This window comes from Thermobia domestica, chromosome 9 (genome assembly GCF_964235325.1).
Source record: "Thermobia domestica chromosome 9, izTheDome1.hap1.1, whole genome shotgun sequence".
Lineage (NCBI taxonomy): Eukaryota > Metazoa > Arthropoda > Insecta > Zygentoma > Lepismatidae > Thermobia > Thermobia domestica.
The window spans coordinates 74,748,849-74,761,119 of record NC_137462.1 but is presented as its reverse complement, the minus strand read 5'-3'; the positions used below and the strand labels follow the sequence as shown (position 1 = coordinate 74,761,119).

The following is a 12,271-nucleotide window of genomic DNA, read 5'->3' as shown; positions in this document are numbered from 1 at the left end:
TTTTTTTTTTTTCCTCTCTATAGAACAACAAAACTAAAATTGTATGAAATAAATTAGGTATAACGGCTAGTACAAACTTATAAATGGAAAGAAAATTTAACTTCATTGTAATTATTGTTTATTAGTAATACAAAATTGTTAATTTCCATCCTCTCTCCGAAATAAATGAATAAATTGTTCATTTATTAGATGGATATATTGACATAGCTTCCATAATACAAATTATTAGGAAAACTGTTCTGCTTTTTCAGCTTATACGTTATATTGTTCAACTACTTTATTACAAATAAGAATTTGATCTTTTACGGTAAAACAATAATAATATGAAAGAAATTACAGCCTCTAATTATTTTCTTCTACAGGGACTTAAAGCCAGAAAATATCCTATTAGATGCTCATGGCCATGTAAAATTGACGGACTTCGGGTTGTGTAAAGAACATATTCAGGAAGGAATTGTAACACATACATTTTGCGGGACAATAGAATATATGTAAGTATAATTTATTTTCTGTGAAAAGCTAAAATAAGGTTTATAATCAGTGGCGTTTTTAGGATTTTGTTTCAGGAGGGGGGAGCTATGTACAACACGTGATAAGCACATATATTTTTCCTTTTGGGAGTCGACAAATTTTCATGAAATTGTGCATGTAACAGATTTATTTCAGCGGAGGAAGGGGGGCTTGAGCCTGATAACCCTCCCCCTAAATACGTCACTGTTTTATAATTATCAATAATCTCATTTTCTTTCTTTTTTTTTTCTTTCTTTTATTTGTGAATACAGAATTTTCTAGTAAGGACTGGATACTACTCAGTAAACGTAATTAAGCCTTTAACGGCATGATTTATTTTGAAGACGTATTTTTTGTTATAGATAGTACAATAATAATTCCTAAATACTCGGTTAACGAGATCATTTGGTGCATGATTATTGTAATTACCTCAACTTTAAGAATGCTGAAACGTTTTAGTAAAATCTTGAGAAATTTTCAACTATACTCAATTATAATAATGAAGTTAAAAAAAAGTTTTACCGGTATTCAAATATTACCAGTAAAATGTTTCACTACCAGACATTTCTCGTTCTTGTGTATAATTTGAACATGAAATAAACTCTAGTATTTGAATTTCCTGATCAGTAATAAAACTTCAGCTGACTAAGTTACGTAGCCGAAACTGTAATACATATATATACTGCTTTGGACAGTTGGAGTTTTATTAGCGATTTTATTTTCCGAAGCTACAATGAATAATTTACAAGTTGAATTTCCTGCAGGGCACCAGAAATTTTGACTAGAAGCGGTCACGGGAAGGCGGTAGATTGGTGGTCACTAGGTGCCTTGATGTACGACATGTTAACAGGAGCGGTAAGTATGTGTATATAACTATCCTTCAGTAACAATAACACAAAGCAGTGTGTCTTTAGCTGTGTGTGAATCTGAGTAGCTTTGTCGTCTATATGACGAAATAGAAGCGTCAGTGTCGAATAGCAAGTAGATGACGTGAATGCTTCCATGAAAACTCAAACTTAGCCTAATGGAGAATTCTTATTGAAGCTTTGTAAAACTAAACTAAAAGGATTTTCATTTTTTATGTTCTATATAGCCTTGATAGCCAGTTCCACGCTGTATATAGCCTCGCTGCTGAAAGAGACTATAAACTCATATCAAATCAAATCGAAATAACCTTGTATTGAACATTCTCATTTACCATTTAAACTTTCAGCCTAGTTCTAATTATATACATTCTTTGCCCTGAAGACAAAAGTGTGAGATTCTTTTCACCGTTACTTGAGTAAGGTATCAGGATTTGATCCACAGATCATGAAGTCACATGTTCGAATTACACGTGAATTTAGGATATTTGTATTCATTTTCAAGGGGTTTTATCTAACTGAAAGTGAAAATCGAAACGGACTAACAAAACTTCGGAAAGTAAAATGCAATAATTACAGTGAATACTGACCGGTTGAATTAAACAAGAAGATAACAAGTGGCAGTGATGTTAATAATTGAATTATAACGTAGAAAGAATCCGAATTATAGGAAGGGAATTTTTCATAGAGTGTTCGTTCATGCCCAGGTTCACTTGGCAAACCTCAAATCGAACTCGGGAATTTGCATTCCGAAAGCTATGGCATTGAGTATTGTGTTTTCTGAATGTTGTAGTAAACTAAAGGGGAGGCCGCTCACCAAATAGAGATGAGCTAAGAATTTTAAATTTGGTCCACAGACGCGTCCATCTCTACATTCACCTCTATTGTCTTACATTTCTCACTTCTTTAGATAAGCCCATTAATACAATCTACATAAAGGTGCGGAGTTCGTGGCAAACCAAGTTTCCATCGCCTTAGTGATCTCCCCATCCGCAAAACGCCCCCCACCCAAATGTTACTTCATATTAAAAAGAAAAGAAATGGAACGGAACCATATCAGTTGAGTATGATGAGTGAGAAAACGCTTGTATCCGCATTGGCGCACAAAAGTGACTGTTTCTGTTGCTCGGCGTACAGTAAGAGATCTCTCGAGAGCAAACCTCGTCTGTGTGCTTTGATGGAATTCTATAAAAAGTTTAGTAGGTTTCTTAAATATATTTATGTGATTCTAGCCCCATTTGGTGTAACCAGTCATACCACATCTTTATAGTACCGAGACACGGATAGCATGACCATGCTGGATGAATGCATTTCTTTTATTTTATGATTAAATAGATACACCCAGCATTCATCCGTAGTCACCAGTCTGTTTACAGAAACATTCTTATCCTTGTGTTATACGTTCATAATGCTTGTGAACATTGTAAACGTTGCTCTTTTCGAGAAGGTATCAACAATTGGGGAACCTACTATGCTGTCACTTCTATTATATGCAGAATGTCATGTGCAGTGAGACAGACTCCCTAGCTAAACAATTGTCACGCGTTTATCTTTAAGCTGTTCAGCTTTTGCTACCAGTCGGACGACCTTCTCTTGGGTCATATAGACTTATGCAACCATATTTAAATTATCCCTACCAGCGTTTCATTGTATCATAAGGTGGGCATTTCTTACTATACACAGCTGTTATCTCTTCATGTATCGTTCGTGCCGATTTCCCTTGATGATGGAGGTACCTAGTCACAGTTCGGTATTCCACTTTGTCCAACATACTACAATCTTCTGCTTTTCTGGCTGTAACATCAATTCAACAAGACCTGTAAAAATACAAATTAGGAGACATTAATGAGATGCTAACTTACAATTGTGCAAATTTTTACATTACTAACACATCTCTATGGCGAGGGTAAGGACTGGCCTCATCTTGTGAAAATAAGATTGCAAAAAAGCCATTTCCATAGCAGACAGTTTGTCTAACATGTGTTATTTCCATGTTTCGAGGTTTGTTGTTTTGAAAGATTTATTTAGTCACTGTATTTATTCCGAATTAAATTGTAAATTTTATAGTAAATATTTATTTTACTTTCAGCCCCCATTTACCGCAGAAAATAGGAAAAAAACAATAGAGAAAATATTAAAAGGGAAACTTAATCTACCGCCGTATCTAACACCTGATGCTAGGGACTTAATTAGGAAGTTGCTCAAAGTAAGTATACTAACTTCTATTTTGTTTTAATTTAGATACTTCTTACCACTATTTGTAAATTCATTATAAAGGTAACCAAGAAAGTTTTGTTGCTTTTTGTGGAGGTCTGTGTTTCATTGGCCCTCACACCGTAAGTTGAATCCGAATAGAGATAAGGCAAAGGTCAGTTGTTTGTGTGGGTATATCAAACATACTACCTGGTTGTGGCAGTTCAGTTACACTGTGAGGTTGCGTAAGGACAGAGTAAACGAGTCGTAAGGGCGTGTATGCTGTACGAGTTCAAACTAGGGTCAAACGCCGCTGCAGTGGGGCGGAAGATATGCCAGGCCTTTGATGAGAGTGTCGTGACTATGCGGACGGTGCAGCGGTGGTTTAACAAGTTTAAGGACGAAATAACCGAAGACGCACCACGTGCGGGAAGACCAACATATACAAAATGAAGATATTCAGGCAGCAATTGAGGCGAACAGTGGCCAGACATGTGAGGAATTGGGACTACAATTTAGTGTGAATGGAGAAACCATTCGGCAGCACCTCCATCAACTTGGGAGGGACTACAAGTTGGGTCGATAGGTCCCACGTAATTTCACTCCAGGCCAGAGGTCAACGCAAGCAGATACCTGTGTTTCTTTGCTGTCTCGTCCGAGGAATGAACCATTTCTGAACAGGGTATTGACATTTGATGAGAAAAAGGGGTCCTGTACGAAGCTCCACGGCGCCATCATCATTGGTTAGCATCCCATTAACCGGTTCAAAACAGCCGAAACCAGCACTGCACCAGAAGAATGTCCTTCTGTATGTTTGGTGTATTGCTTGCGGCATCGTGCATCGGGAACTGCAACCAGCTGATCAGAGCATCAATGCAACTGTGTACTGTCAGCAGTTGAGCCGTGTTCAAGAAAAATTCAAAACTCTGAAGCCAGCACTTCTGGATCGCAAAGGGGTCCTTCTGCTATAGGACAACGCTAAGCCCCACGTGGCAACGATGACCCGGGACACCATTCTGCACCTTGGATGGGAAACACTATTGCATCCACCGTACTTGGACATTGCACCGCCCGATTATCACCTGTTCCATTCCTTGGACAATCACCTTAGAGAACGCGAGTTCAGATCCATAGTAGAGGTGCAAAATGAACTTGATTCCTTCTCTTCACGGTCCACCACTTTCTACCGCGATGGAATCCATGGCCTTCTGAAACGTTGGCAGAAGGTCTTCGATGCTGATGGGGACTATTTTTGATCTTCCAGGTACGTCTCAGGTGATATATCGATGTTCGAAGGTGGTGAGTGAAAAAGTAACAGAACGCTCTTGGTTACCTTTATATTTATTTCTAAGTTTTGTAATGTCTTGTAATTTATTAGCCAAATCATACTCCACGAACAAATTGTTTTGGTGCGATCGGTGGGAAAAGTGTGAAAGCCTTTTCAGGCGAGCCATCTTAAAGTAGGTTTTCCTCATTTACTTCAGGGAAATGCTAAGACCTAATATATTAACAGTAGAATTTTGAACCCCCTAGAAGCACGAAGCAGTCAAATTGATTGCTTTCCGTTTATGACTAAAATGGAAAATAATGGTGGCACAGGGTGCCAATTTTTATTGACATTCTACATTAGACACATCTACATGTAAACCTAGAAAGCATATTATTGATTTTATTAATTTTATTTATAAACATTAAACACATCAATAATAAATATTAAAAATATTTATGAATAAAATAAGTTTAATGTCGATATTTTTAAAATAATGAAAATAACCAGGCATCATCTAGTTTTCTGTGAATTTTTAGGTATTAAAGGTTTACTGTAAAATAACATTGTAATGATCTCCTCCTAAGATGAATTTTCGAAAGATATCATAGCAAAAGTCAGTTACACTTGGCGCAGAAAACTTGCTTTCGGATCTCTGCGGACACTTTCCACACAGTTTCGATTTTTGAAACATGTCAGGTGGTTTGTCGTTTTTACACAATCGTACTTGACATTGTTTTAATTTGCTGTGGAAGGAATTTTTTCGTCTTCAGATACACTGTCACTTGTCAGTTACATTGACCATCAACTCATTGGCCGGCCAAACGTTGGGGATATTGTCACCTACTGATTTTCTTTCCATATCTTCGTTTCATACTATCCAGGAATTCAAACATGACATATCAAGCATGTTAAAAAAAAAAAAAAAAAAAAAGAAAACATTGGCCACCGTCTACATGCATATCTCACTGTGTGTTTCTTCACCATTTGATTTATGATATCTATACCAAACTTCGTCTTATTATAATAAGTTATTTTTGGGAGTTTTCTCTTTGGTGTCGCGGAAATTGTCACTGACTTACATGGAGCTCAACATACGGACATTTTTGTCCGCTTACATTTGAGAATAGTGAGTATTAGTGACTAGTCTCTCAGAAAAAAAATGCTAAGATACATTTAGCATATTGCTAATATGTAGCAATTTAGCCCTTGGCCTGTATTGTTAATAATTCAATCACTGAAATATATAGGAAATAAAGAACAAGATTAAGATATAGGACAGGATATATATAGGACAAATACAGGTTTATGATTCAGGTTTAGAATCACTTCAGTTTCCATCCCCTTCTTTCGAATCTTACAAATTGTCATTATTTTCTTCACTCATCTTCTGAAAGGTCATTTCTTGAGGTCTCATCGTAAAATATCACATGTACACGGTTCACCTCAGCCAACTACACGTGCACACTTAACATGCAGATATTAGCCGCATGTACTGTCGTTTATTGTCTTCCATAAAAAACTGCGAAATCCTTGTAAGACGGTGAACTGAGGAAGATATTGGAGTGATTCAAAAACTGGGTAGCACACGTAATAGGCATTAGATACGTATCACATTTGTTACACGCATAGATCCCAGTATTCCAGACAAAATCCTGGAATCCAAAAATTTCCATATTTTGATCCTCAAATCTGGGTATCGAACCCTAATATTTTACAATGTAATGAGGAAAAATGACCAGTTTTATCATTCAATGTACGCTATAATACATATCATGTAAATAATAATAATAAAAAAAAATCTTGTGATACGACTAGTATCGTTGGATGTACGGCATAAAAATAAATGAATGAAATACCAGACTTCGAACCATTGCATTATTTGAAAGTGTACTGTGTAGTGTATCAAAGGAAACGGAGGTTTGTAAAGTAAACAGAATTGGATGTATTAACGCAGTATTATTCAATTGGGTAAGTCAGTGAGAGTTGGTGTAGTCTGTTCTGTAGTGTACCTGACTGCGTGGTTTTACTGCCGTCTGTTATTCACAAACGCAACTGATTGATTGTATTCACCTGTCGAGATTTCTTAGGACAACTATTTTACATTATTTTCTGTATTTTAATGTTCATATGTATCTGTAATGATATTTAGATACGCTGTTATTGTAAATTAATTATTACTGCAATTAAGTAAATTATTATTAAACATATATTGAAATAATTAATCGCGAGGCCCAAGCAGTTGTTTTTACTAGCGTATAGTTACGTTATGAAGTTTTTTCAACTACTGTTCAAGCAAACAACGTGAGTCTTTAACATCATCCTTGTCACAGAGTGTAGTATCCACCCAATTTATTCTGTTGCCCTAGGGACAGTGTTTCGTTCAACAACAGAAGATAATTGGTTTAAAAAGAAATGTAGAGAATTTTTAAAATTTTCTCTGTTATTTCCCTCTTTTAGGCATATTGTAATAATCTGTACACCGTCGAAAGTATGGTTTTAAATGAGATAGTTTTTGTCTTTATACCAACTACGGATTGTGCTTTTAGGGGCAGGAAGGTATCCCCCGCCCAAATCTCGAAAACCAAGGGGGAATAGACCGTATGTTCATATAAAATTTTTGGCTTAGTATGACCTCCCCTAACACTTCCCAAAATATCTTTACTTTCTCGCTGGACACCCTGTGCATATATGAATATTTAATATATAAGTGCCTTGAGCATAAACGTGAAAGAGAAATGCTAGGTGGCACACCATCCAAATTCTAGTCAAGGTTGCTATTGTTCAGATTTAACTTCAGATATTTGATCGTGATGTTAAAATAAAAACTATTTTGAATTTTATTTTATCAGAATCAAACATGGTAATTAAATTCGAACGATGGCAACCTTGACAAGTATTCAGATGGTGTTAATGTTTTCGTTCAAAAATTTGGGTTCCATTGACGTCAGTTCCACATTACACTTTTTTTTTCCTGTTTACACAGAAAGGCACTTCATAGATAATTGGTTTGGTTAGGGTTTCCATCGATCAGGAAAACCTGGAAAAGTCAGGGAATTTAGCTTATTTGTAATAAGCCCTGGAAATATAAGGGAATTTCATGAAAAGCAGAAAAATCCGAGTGAAGTCAGGGAACTTAAAGTGCGCTTTTATTTCTCAAAACTCATTGTTTTAAACCTTTATTTTGCTGCTTGAAAGAGATGGTGGCTCTTGCAACTGGAGCCAGTGGTTGTGATAATGTCCATAAAGTTATATACTTTTGACTTTCGGTTTTTGGAAAAATAGTGTTAATTTACGTAAATTACATACATTCCATGCCAGATCAATCGAAAAAGAAAAGTAGGATTTTATCAGATCTGATATGAAGGACACGTATGACAATTTACGTAATTCTGCCAATTAGCAGAGTTTTATTTTGAAAATTATTCAAGATATAGTCTATCTGATGCAGTTCATAGGTCAAGCTTTGTAATGACTGTTATTTTTGTGTAGTATAATGACTGTAATGGTCCATGTGGGTACAGAAGACTTAACTTAATTTGCTCTGTAAGAATATTGTAATGTTTTCTGTGTGGGTGTTGGTAGAATCAACGGTACACGGGTTTAGATTCCCTCACCGTGTTTGTTACAAAATATATCAAAAATTTATACATCTATTTTACAGTGTCTTACAAAACGAGATCAATAAGATTTTTTTTGAATGTCCCTTAGTAATTGTTGTGGGGTTATTAAATAAATGTCCGGGAGACCCTGTAGCCCATAGCAGCCGGAGAAGATATAAGAACCTTTCTAACCCACAGTAGCTGGAGAGGGTGAAGTAGTTCTTTAGCCCACAGCAGCGGGAGAAGGTAGATGAAGGTGACCAGTCCCACCTTAGACTGATACGAAGAGGTGTTTTTCAGCTCCTTTTATGTTGTTTGGCTACCCTCGTCCATCTTCGTAGGTGGTGGGACTAGTGCTCCCCTTTGGGTTACGTGCTGGTACCATGGTAATAAGGAGTTATCTTCTGCCTTGGTTGATGTTTACACTATGTACGTGTTAGCGATGTGCATATGGAGGGTATTGCAATATTCACATTCGAAACAGCCGCAAATCACCGCTATTTTTCATACACAACAATGAGACATAGCCATGAATATCTTCCAATCCTGTTCTAATCGAGTGAGCAACAGTGACTCAGCTTTGTATTCAGCTTTGTTTGAATACATTTTGGTTTTCACAACAGTGCGGCTTACTGGTACTATACACTGAAGTTTTTAAGTATCCAGGCATTGGTCGAGCACTCCTGTGATGTTTCACAACGAACTCCTGTGATTCTCGTACTCGTTGCGTGTGTTGTATTTTGAAATGACAAGGGATGTTTATGGAAGTTTAATCATAAAGCTGTCGCAGTGTCATAATTTGGTCAATTGAATAAACACTGAAGACTGCACGTGCAGTTAATCTCATAATTGTGCCTACCACACTATCACATGACTCTTTGCCATGTAAAGGGACGAAGAATTCCCACTCGGCTGTGATGCCAAAATCTACACCGTGGTGACAAATTGACAAAATTCGTCCTGTTCTTATATTGTGAAACTGCATCATCTGAAAAGTAATACATGTGCTTCATTTTCTTACCAAAATGTGACGATAAAAACTACATTAATTGGCTCTGGAAGAGATTACAACTGACAGTCATGCTTGAGACATTCGAAGATGACAACAAAAGAAACATGATCCAGCTGACATGTGTTTGAAATTTTGTAGTATATGACAAAAGGTTATGTGATAGATATAGGAGATTATGCCAGTAATATCTTTGGACTGCATCCTGAAGTGGAAAGGAGTAATTTTCACGAAATCACATACTAATATGTATTGATTATCATCAATACTTTCTTAGATTAAAAAAAAAAAAAAAAAAAAAAAAAAAAAAAAAAAGTGTAACTGCTAACTACTGCTAAAGAAAGCGTAACTATGAAAGAATATGGAAAAAGTAATTTCAGTTTTGTTTCAAAGGTCTGCAGTGTTACAGATTGTCAGAAAAGTGCGATCAGTTGTAGTCCACAGTTTATGTACAAAGGACGTTCAAGTTATAACCGAAATTTCTTTTTTTCTGTTACATATTGAAGAAAACATGGGAATCAGTTTTTTTTTTTTCTCCAAGATCACTTGTTCCATCGGTGTTGGAGTGCCCTTATCCCTACTGCATAGAGTTCTTTGGGACGATTTTTTTTCAGCCATTTCAGCACACATGTTCTGACTCCGTCGTCGATGTCGAATTTTTATCCTCCGAAGTGCTCCTTGAGGGAACCAGAAAGCTATAAGTCGCAAGGCGACAGATCACGCTGTACGGGGGTAGTCTAGGGTCCCCCAGCCAAGTTTGGTGATAGCTGTGACTGTTTTCGTAGACCTGGCAGAATGTGGAGAATTTCCCAAAGTATTCCATTGATGTATATTAACTTAAAGATACCTTATAAAATGTATTCAGTGGTTCAAATAGTAATTCTTTGGTTAGTTAACGTTACGTTTTGAATTATTTTATAAGAACCGTGCGAAAACTTAATCTTTTTAAATGTTGTATTGTATTGCACGGTAGTTCTTGTGTTAAGTTTCAGGAAAATGTGCTGCACACTTCCTTTAGTGCATCTAAATATAAGTCTTTTCTCTCTTTCAGCGACAAGTAAACCAAAGACTAGGTGCAGGGCCGTCGGATGCGGAATCCATTAAAACGCATCCGTTCTTCAAGCATATAAGCTGGGCAGATGTTTTAGCTAGAAAATTAGAACCTCCATTTAAACCAGCTTTGGTAAGTTGCAAAATTGTGGGAAGTTTTAATCACAGCAAACAGTTTGACAATAGTAAATTCAGTATGATTGAAAATTTAAATATATAACATTTAAAACAAACAGGGGAGACACTCATGTCCAAAATTATTGTCGTATATCTATAACTGTCTTCTTGTAAGAATATAATTTGATAATGATTTTGCATAGTACTTTTAATACTGATACTATGTGTATAATTGGGAAATGGATATTTGGTAAATTTCATAGGAAAAGAGCTATAAATACAAAAATTAGAGTAAGTAAAACAAAATGTTGCTAAATGGACAAGAAAATTTTATTTTCGCTTTATTGTTCTTATATACTGCTCTTCTGATGAAATTTTCCACATACATATCTTTGCCGATTGTACATATACTAACCTTATAAGAAATTCCGGTCGAATTCGTCACCAAATTATATTCCTACAACAACATATTTATAGACATACGACAATAATTTTGGACATGAGTGTACATGAGAAGTTATGGGAATTTATTAGTATTAAACACGTCAAATACATAACAAAATTTTGAGTTACACTTAAACGTACACAGCAGAGTTAGATATTAATTATAAAATAATAATTAAATTATAAATGAAAATAAATTACACGAGAAGAGTATCACCAAGAAAATAAAGTAAGAGTGCCGTGGAAGAAAATGTGTGGAATTGAGTATTGACACAAGCAATAATTATTTGGAACTCTGGTTGTGTGTCCGTTCGTTACGAGGAATGTCGAAGAAGCTTTACCTTGACTTTGATCCGGATGTGCTAGGATTTTGAAGCTCTGTTACCTCTTAGTTCTCTAGATAGCCAACTTCTGTGGTCACATACTTTCCAAATCTATGAAACATTGTTTGTCATGGAAGTCGCAATTTTGGAGACAAGTCGGATTTCTACTTAGTAATGATCTTATCATCCTAGGAAAGTCTGTCCCATAATTTTTTTCAAGTTTGGTAAAGAAAATCGGAATGTGCCAGGTCGAGTAGATCCGGTGGATGGGCACGAAGATTCATACAATAACAGCGAGCAAGTAACTTGTTTCTGCACTATAGTGTGCAGATCCATTACCATGTAATAAAATAAATCTTTTAGTAGCGAAACTCAACTTTTTTTTTCCATTCCCTCGTTCATATCATCATTAAGTTTTCCAGCAAGTTCCTAAACTATGCTTCCATTGTAGATCCTTTTTATGTGAAATTAGTCTATGTCACTCCTTTGTGGTCGCAGGAAACAGTCAGCATGACCTTGCACTTGAGTCTTTTTAAGATATAGGTGATGAGGTGTTTTCGTGGCTTCCTCTTTTTTTTCTTTTTTTTTTTTTCTTTCTTCTTGTCTTTCTGTCTTGTCTAGATGTATCGGTACCCAAGTTTCATCCATGGACTTAATTAAAAAATCATTCTCATCTTTGAGAGATGTGTCAACAACTTGGGAACCCACTCTGCTTATATGCAAGATGTCATGCCATATGCAGTACACAGAGCTCTGGCAATATTTAACCTTTTGCTAAGAAATTATCATTGTTACGCGTCTGTCTTCAAATACTATATTTTCTGCTTTTGCCAGTACACTTGGTCATATTATTGTGGATTGACATCCTTCTCTTTAGACATTGTGTGAACCTT

At 36.0% G+C, this 12,271-nt stretch overlaps 1 protein-coding gene across 1 annotated transcript in view; it reads left to right on the top strand.

Annotated features, from left to right (window-relative positions):
• The window catches only part of LOC145694753 (ribosomal protein S6 kinase beta-1-like), a 45,174-nt gene that overhangs the window by 20,451 nt on the left and 12,452 nt on the right, over positions 1-12,271 (top strand). The window contains exons 6-9 of the mRNA XM_081771365.1: positions 363-491; positions 1,275-1,365; positions 3,463-3,579; positions 10,496-10,627. Coding sequence (XP_081627491.1) covers positions 363-491; positions 1,275-1,365; positions 3,463-3,579; positions 10,496-10,627 — 469 coding nt within the window. The remainder of the gene's footprint in view (positions 1-362; positions 492-1,274; positions 1,366-3,462; positions 3,580-10,495; positions 10,628-12,271) is intronic.